The sequence below is a fragment of the Cannabis sativa genome, chromosome 2 (genome assembly GCF_029168945.1).
Source record: "Cannabis sativa cultivar Pink pepper isolate KNU-18-1 chromosome 2, ASM2916894v1, whole genome shotgun sequence".
Lineage (NCBI taxonomy): Eukaryota > Viridiplantae > Streptophyta > Magnoliopsida > Rosales > Cannabaceae > Cannabis > Cannabis sativa.
Window position 1 is genome coordinate 4,931,954 of NC_083602.1, and position 8,261 is coordinate 4,940,214.

At 35.2% G+C, this 8,261-nt stretch overlaps 1 protein-coding gene across 2 annotated transcripts; it reads right to left on the minus strand.

Annotated features, from left to right (window-relative positions):
- Positions 1-1,575: 1,575 nt before the first annotated feature.
- Positions 1,576-7,303, minus strand: LOC133034669 (KH domain-containing protein HEN4). 2 transcript variants are annotated; one of them, XM_061109959.1, is made up of 8 exons: positions 6,344-7,303; positions 5,634-6,104; positions 5,245-5,520; positions 4,612-4,905; positions 4,091-4,530; positions 3,287-3,401; positions 1,984-2,133; positions 1,576-1,878 (listed from the first exon to the last, which is right to left on the minus strand). In XM_061109959.1, the coding sequence occupies exons 1-7, from the start codon at positions 6,977-6,979 to the stop codon at positions 1,996-1,998; spliced, it is 2,370 nt and encodes a 789-aa protein (XP_060965942.1). In that variant the 5' UTR covers positions 6,980-7,303; the 3' UTR covers positions 1,576-1,878; positions 1,984-1,995. The 2 variants fall into 2 exon arrangements, with proteins under 2 accessions (XP_060965942.1, XP_060965943.1); XM_061109960.1 differs by having other exon boundaries at positions 3,287-3,398; positions 6,344-7,291.
- Positions 7,304-8,261: the final 958 nt, after the last annotated feature.

Below are 8,261 nucleotides of genomic sequence, written 5' to 3' on the forward strand. Positions count from 1 at the left end.
AGGATAATTTTTTAGTGACTTTTCATTGCCACGTGCGCAAAATTAGAAATTAACGAGGCTAGACAAACGACACCTTAAAAATATAAACGGAGCAGTACTTTGGAGAGTTTTCCCACCAAAATATAAAATTAGATGATTTTTTACAAATAAATTGATAGTTGGAAGGATTTTGCCGCAAATTACTCTTTTAAAAACAATCATAATTTATTTGTTGACAATTTACATAATTACATTATAATTAGTTGGTTATTAATGTAGATACTATAAAATGAATGATTTTTTAAACAAAATATATTTATTTGTTGTCATATTTTATGTGACATTTGAAGTAAATAGTAATAAATTTTGTACCAAAATAGTACAACCTTTGGAGATGGTATTACATTGCATTGGTGCTCTAATTACTTTTCCTTGACTCTGCATTTAGTTTCTCAGATGCAGAACGCTTACTTCTTGAGGTCAATTTGTACATTGGACTGACTGTAGTTTTCTGTTTCTCCAACTTAATTCTAAGCCCACCAAATCTCGTCTACTTCAAATGGAGGAATATTTAGTTTGGATACAATTTTCAAAATAATAGAGTGAGGTTTGAAAATAAAATTTTATGAAAAGTTGGAACAAAACAAAAATTCTTGAAACTTTCTTTGTAACCCCTCAAAAGGTTTTAATTTTACTATTATGGGAAAAAGGTTTAAAAAAACTTATAAGGGAACAAAAATAGGAAGAATTTATTTTCCTAAAGTCTTATAATAGATTTTTTTTTTTAAAAAAAAAATAATATTCTAAACTTCTAAAAATAAAACTAAAATACTTGGGGAGCAAGCCAAAGTTCTAGTTTTTTTATTTATTGATGAAAATTTGAAAAAACACTAATAATGCTAGCTTTTCAATACGTTGGAAACTAAAGTGTAAAAGGTGGATTATGTTGATTATGTTTGCAGCAAAAAAGCCTTTAAATCAAAATAAGAAAGAATAAATCTATTGGGATTTTTCTAAATTCTCAATTTTTAAAACAGAGTGAAAGTTTTTTCTTTTTCCTCCATTTCAAACAAAGCCATTGTGTAATATGACTTTGAAGCAATTGTGCTGTTTTACTCTTATGGCTTGTGGTTTTCCCTTGGTCATTGCAGTTTGTCAGACGTGAAATGGTTACTTCCTGAGATATATAGTCATTCACATTGCACTGTAATTCTCTTAAGTTTTTAGCCAACCAAACACGGCTGTGCTAATTCAATTGGAAGTTACACATATAATAATGCTATGTTTCAGCCTTTGGTAATTTTATGAAATAAAAGTAACAAATCTGAATTCAAGGAATTGAAATTGTAAATCATTCAGATTGTTTGAAAGTTACAGTAGTAGTTTGTTCTCTTGAAGTTGAAAGTTGAAACATCATAATCAGCAATACTTCAACATCAACATTTCTTATAAGCTTTCACAAATTAGGTTCAATTCAACAGGTAAATATTAATAATGTTTTTTTTTCCTTTGTCTTTTTGGGAGGAGATATGTTATGAATATTTAAATGTTGGGTTGAGTTTTTCTCTTTTTGGTGGTGGGGGTGTAAACAGAGAGTAACAAAGGAATAACATGAATATTAAAACAATGTATCACAACAATCATAATAATTAAGAAAAGCGCTTAAATAATAATAATAATAATATTCTGGGGTATTCGACATACCTCACTCCAGCAGCCATAATGTCTAAAATGCTGGATAGTAATTTTCATGAGATCAATGGAAATTTTCATGCCACCACCAAAGTTGTGAATTAGGCCTACCTTAAATCTCAATCATCTTCCTTGTACTGTGAAGACCCTTTGACCGAGAAGACGAGAGTATGCGGTTAATAGACCTAAATTGTTTCCTTCTCACTTCTGAAGAATTGCATGAACAGATTAGAAAATAGCTATTTCAACATGCTTCGATGCTAAGAAACATGTTTGGAAGTAAATTTGACATTTTAAAAAGTTGGGAGTCACCTCTACAAGTTGTCATGAAGGTCCAGTAAGAATGAAAGCATGTAGCAAGCTCTGAGCTGCCTGGGTTTCATCGGGTGTACCAGAGATAACTATGATCCTATCACTTGTTCCAGGACGTGGTTCGTGCACAATGACCCTGGCACCTGAAATCTGATTTGAGAGAGGAAGCGGGAGTAAGGTATGGACAAACTTATAGATAAAAATGAGGATTCCTGAGAAATTTAAATGCTTCTAGCAGCACGGTTTCGAATACGAGAAGGTAGTAATAAATAAAAAACAAATTAAGGAAGCATCACTATAACATAGATTTCGTTTAGTAATGCATCAAAAATCAAATTTTGATGTCACAAAGTGGGATCCTAAACAATTTTTTTATCAATATCTCAAAGTTAAATGTGTGCTTGTCATAAGTTCAAAGAATTTTCAATAATTCTTTACTGTATTTAACTATAATGAGTGCCAAATTAATCCTTAGTCTAAATAACCAAAAACTTAATAACTTTCTTGGAGATAATTAAGTATAAAGTATTCCAAATCTTGACGTCCACTTTTTATGATTCATTTTGATAATCATAATTATATCTATATACCAGTACATCCATAAACATACTGAGTACAACCTTTTTTAATAAACTTGATTATACAATTCGTGCATATATACACATAAACGAGAATATCTAATTAAACGTGATATATATTCACTGATATAAGTCATTTAGCTATAAACTTGAAAGGAGACTATTAATCCAAGTCCCAACATTGGGCGGGCCATTTAACTAAGACCTCCCAGTTTCTTTGGGACTTCCTACTTTTTTGTTTAATAGAACTACTATATCTAGAAGGGTGGATCCAATGGTTAGGCCGCTTAATCCCATGATTTGCTCCCATGAAATCTGGGCTTCAATTTTGAAATATTTTAATAGTTTCTGCCTACAATAAATTGTAGGATGTAGCAAAAAGATAAGTAATTAAAAAATTCCATTATAAATAATGGAACTTCTATGGAGATTTCTAAAGCTGCAGATAGTTATCACAGAGAGAAAAGAAAACCATAGTTTTAATGGTGTTGATTCAAATACAACAAGCTAGAAATCTAGTTTGCTAATGTGACGATACACTAGTGCACCGATGCTCTAGGATCTTCAATTCCAGCAATTTCCTAATAATAGTGGAACAACAAGCTGGCAGCAAAGCATGCTTGCAGTCTCTCACTTATCATTTTAGCTATCACTAATGGGGTGGCATGTATAAGCACAAAACAGTGCCAATAAAGGAGTATATAACAAGTTTGTGATATAAGTACCTGTCTTAGTCGAGTCAAGTTGTTCCCATTCTCCCCATACACAGAGCCAATAGCATTTTCAGGAACTATGATCTCTACGGTTGTATTTGTTACAATAGCTGATTTGCTTCCACTGCTGATATGGCATACCAGGAAAAAAAGAAAGAAAGGGAATCAATAATAAAAGAAAAAGATGTCCTGTATATTTTTGTGGCAATTATGGCCTATGCTACTTCAAGAAACAGATAGATGTTATGTTGAAATGACTGCTAGATGTAAGATATATGGACTCTACAGAAAAGAAGAAAAAAACTACTTGATTCCATCAGAATCTGCAAGGGGTACATATTTCAATGAATAATATAGATGCAAGTATACAGAATAAAAGCACCCCAAGAATTGTATCAAAGTAATTATAAATGATTTGATACACCATTTTTAACTATAGGGGCATTTTGCTCTACCCAAATATTATCAGTTGAGATTTTCTTAAAGACAAATTTACAATAAATGAAATAAACTCAATCCTTCACATACCATTACATTACTTAAATACTACTAGATTGCCAGCACCAATATATAATATAATTCATTTGTCAAAAAAGAGTGCTCCACACACTTCATATTCAGATAAAAATTAGACAAATAGTAGCTAATATCTGAAATCAGTGTTATCCAAAGCTATAAATTTATAAGATGGTTTCCTTGTTAAGTGAACTAATCAAAATTCACTATCTGGTGGCTTCTGTCAGCATTGCAGTTTCTGCGAAATTATATAAATTAGCATTATCGGGTAACTTTTGTGCTCTATAACTAAATACCTACCCGGCCAGTTCCAAGCCACCTTTTAGAGAACTTAATGCCCTGCTAGCATCAGAGAATCCCCTGATCGCATCAGAGAAATCCCTGCCAGAATCAGAGAAACCCCTGTCGGCATCAGAAAATCCCCTGCCAGTATCAGCGAATCCCCTGCCAGCATCAACGAATCCCCTGCCTGCATCAGTGAATCCTCTGCCAGAATCAGAAAATCCCCTGTCAGCATCAGAGAATCCCCCGCCAGCATCAGAAAACCCCCTAACAGCATCAGGGAATCCCCTGCCAGCTTCAGAGTATCCCCTAACAGCATCAGAGAATCCTCCACCAGATTCAGAGAATCCCCTAACAGCATCAGAGAATCCCCCGCCAGCTTCTGAGAGTCCCCTAACAGCATCAGAGAATCCACCACCAGCTTCAGAGAATCCCCTTGTACTAATTCCAGCCATCATCTGCAGATCAGCTAGTAAAAATTATTCAAAAGATCAAAGTCAAAGAATAGATAAAAGAAAAAGAGACATTTTTAATTTTACCTGTGATTCCCATTGTCTTGGAGAAGAATGATTTAAAGCGTGAGAAAGTCCAAGATGATCTACGCGTTGACCAAGTGTAGAATGTTGAGTGAAACTATGAACACCAATTGGCGGTGAAGTATTTATTGTAGGAGGGGCAGGGTCCCTCATTCTTGCATAGGGGCTAGTATTAGTTAGCAAAGTCGAAGCATTCCTTGTTGCAGCACTGTTTACTATACTGGATAAAAGGTTATCCCTTAATCTACCAGTGGCATTGTACAATGCATCTTGCACACTTGAAAAATCTCCTGATATCTGTTGACAAAGAAATGGTTACAATGAACAAAGAAATTGTTAACTTGTTAAACCAAAACATGAAAATGTTTACCAAGTAGAACTTGATTAATCAAATTAAGAAATATATTATTGTTAATCCATCACAAATTCCAACACCATATAGAAGGGTGATGATAAGGGTTACTTCTATCAGGTGAATCTAAAACTATGTTTTATACAATGAAAGCGTTGTAATGAAATTTTATAAATTGAAAAAGATTATTTTACAGATCCTTTTCTAATACTTCAAGAAATTGGAAAAACAATTACATAAGCAGTAATCACTTATTAAATCTAAAGAAAAGGAAATCACCGCACCTGTACCACTACATCCTTCTCTGTGGCACACTTTGGGACCTGGTCTCCCCCTATTACTCTTATGTTAGCACCAGTTACCTTCCGCATTTCGGAAACTATTGAACCTCCTTTACCCAATAAACAACCAACTTGATTTGATGGGACAACAAGCCGTGCAGTAACAGATGAGCCTTTATTGAAATCAGAATCTTGCCCCTTTTCAGAGCTAGCATCTAAAAACCTTGAGAAAACGAGAACCACGGCCTTTTGAGCTGGCGAATACCTTGATTCAGGGTTCTACAAAAAGTGAAGTAACAAATCCAATTGAATAACATATAGACAACACATAAAGTTGTACTTGAGCAGAATTAAAACAAGGAAATCAACATTTTAAACACAAAATGGCTAACCTCTGATGCAGAAATTGTTATCAATCGTTCATCACAATCAGCCACTGACACTCCAACACTTACATTAGCACCAGCATCATTCTGAAGAGCCCTAATAACTGAACCTCCCTTTCCAATTACACTCCCAATCCTAGCATTTTCACAAAGAATTCTGAAAGAAACCTCCTGTTGTTGAACTTTTTCTTCAATTGCTGGGATCCTTTCAGACTCCAACGCCAAGGGACGAACCCCAGAAACATAACCGATGGAGCTGGTAGGCAGACTAAGGGAGCTAATAGTATAAGTAGGCATCATCAAATTTCTGTGAGAAAGATGTTCCATACGCAGATCAGGTAAAGCCTCTTGAGGAACTAAAGTTTCAAGTTGTCTGCTACCAACAACAGCTTTTGACTTATCAACCGATGGACAATCTTGAACACGCCGAGAGACAGCAACAAGTCCTTTCTTAACAGCCAAAACACTCCCTTCTATCTGTGAAGAAAAAAAAATTACATTCACAATCACTATAGGAATCAAAGAGACCAGATCAAAAACATACAAAACCCCAATGACTCTTCATCACAATCATAAAAAGAGCACAAAAGTTTCTCATTCAAGAATAAAATCTAAGCAAGTTTTTTTCCTCTCATATGTACAAAACCATAATTTAAATTTAACTAAATCGCGTACTCCAATTAAAGGCAATAAATTCCAAAAAATTGAACAATTACCTCAATCATCTCATCAGTGGAGTCAGCACAAGCCGGCAACATCTCAGTCAAAACCCTAATTTTACACCCACAATCCTTCCTTATCTTCTCCACAATCTTCCCTCCCTTTCCAATTACCGACCCGGCCTGAGCAGCATCCACCAGCAACCGGCACGACACAACGCCGATACTAGCACCAACAGCGCCGGTCTCCGCCGCAACCTCAAGAATCCGATCAAAAACCCTCAGAAGAGCCTCCTGGGCCTTAGACGCATCCATCTCTTCCCCACCTCCAAAATCAAACCCATCACCCCCAATTGGACTCTTCAGCGAAATTTTCCCCACCACAGAACTCGGCGCAACCACCGCGACGACCCGGTCCGGAGACTCTTCGGGGGCATTTTCGACCCGAATCTTAGACCCAGTAGCCTGCTGTAGCTGCTTGATCACACTGCCGGCCTTCCCAATCACGCCTCCGATCCTCGACGCGTGGCAGAGCAGGCGGAAGGCCACGTGTCCAGGAGGAACAACGAGAGGTTGTTGTTGCTGCTGCTGCGACGAAGGAGGCTTCTTCGATCGTTTCGAGGATCCGTTAAGAGAGGTGGGATCGGACATTACGGAACGCTTGGCTGGGAGAGTTGCTGAACCACTTCCCATAATCTCACTGTACGGAATCACACACACTTTCTCTCTCTAAAAATATATAGATAACTCCAACCCCAGTTTCTCGCTCTATAGTTATCTTAGGTTCTTATGGCTTCCTCGGTCTCCAAGAGAGCGGAGACTTTGAGTTTATAATGGGTTTTTTCTTGGGTTGAAGGGGAAAAGGTTAAAGATGAAGATAGAGAAAGAAAGAGAGGTGTGTTTTGTGCTAAATTGCGCCGTAGAACTGGGTATAGGGTGCGCTATGCGCTTAGATGAAATATTAGTATTGTTATGTATTGGTTGATTGGTTGTGCACGTGAGTCGCATTTCGTCGTATAGGTAATTAGACGAATTGAAAATTACAATCTATACTTATTTTTTAAGGTTAATTAGGAATTGACATATACTAAATTATGTCTCTTAAACTTTTATCGTTAAAAATTTTCTCTAAATTATTGAGATTGTTAAATTTAAAAACTTTTGTCTAATTTTAGTAAAACAATTTTAAATAAAAGTTCAAGGACATGATTTAGTACCTATCAAAATTTGAAGGGCATGATTTGGTAGATATCAAAGTCTGAATTTTTTTTGTCGTTAAAAATTCCCCTGAACTATTGAGATTGTTAGATTTAAGGACTTTTGTCTAATTTCATTCAATTTTACTGTTTCAGTGATTGTTTATGTACTAAACCATGCTCCTCAGACTTTGATATCTACCAAATCATACCCCTCAAACTTTGATATGTACTAAATCGGGAGAATTTTTAACGGTCAAAAAAGTTTAGGGAGCATGATTTTGTTATGGGATTTGAACCCATGACCTTGAACATTATGGCTTCCACCTCAACCAACTAAGCTATGAATATTTATTGTTTATAATACACTTAATTTTACATAAATAAAAGGCAATAATTTTTTTTATTTTTTTATTTTGGGCCCTCAAAAAGTGTGGGCCCTAGGCACGGGCCTAGCCCGCCTATGCCTAGGGCCGGCCCTGCTCATTATATATATTAGGAACTCTAATTTTAATAAATTATGTGAAGTTATATTTAGTACTTTAATTATAAAAGAATGTATTTATCAATTAAAAGAAGATATGTAAGCTTAATTTTTGACAATTTTTTTTTAATATAACTAACTTGAAGACAATTCCTAATACGAAAAGATACAGAAAATATAAACAATTTTGTCATAACACTTTTACATCGAATTATTATTTTTATTTTGACAAAAAATCAATTCATGGTCCTATTTGTACCATTTTAGAAGGGAAATTTGAATTTCTATGCATGCA

Excerpts from the sequence above, each read along its gene's own strand:
- LOC133034669 (XM_061109959.1), bottom strand. The coding sequence starts at position 6,979 with ATGGGAAGTGGTTCAGCAACTCTCCCAGCCAAGCGTTCCGTAATGTCC. Across the intron at positions 5,521-5,633 it reads TAACAATTTCTGCATCAGAG|AACCCTGAATCAAGGTATTC; the intron begins GTTAGCCATTTT and ends CACTTTTTGTAG. Across the intron at positions 2,134-3,286 it reads ACTTGACTCGACTAAGACAG|ATTTCAGGTGCCAGGGTCAT; the intron begins GTACTTATATCA and ends CTCTCAAATCAG.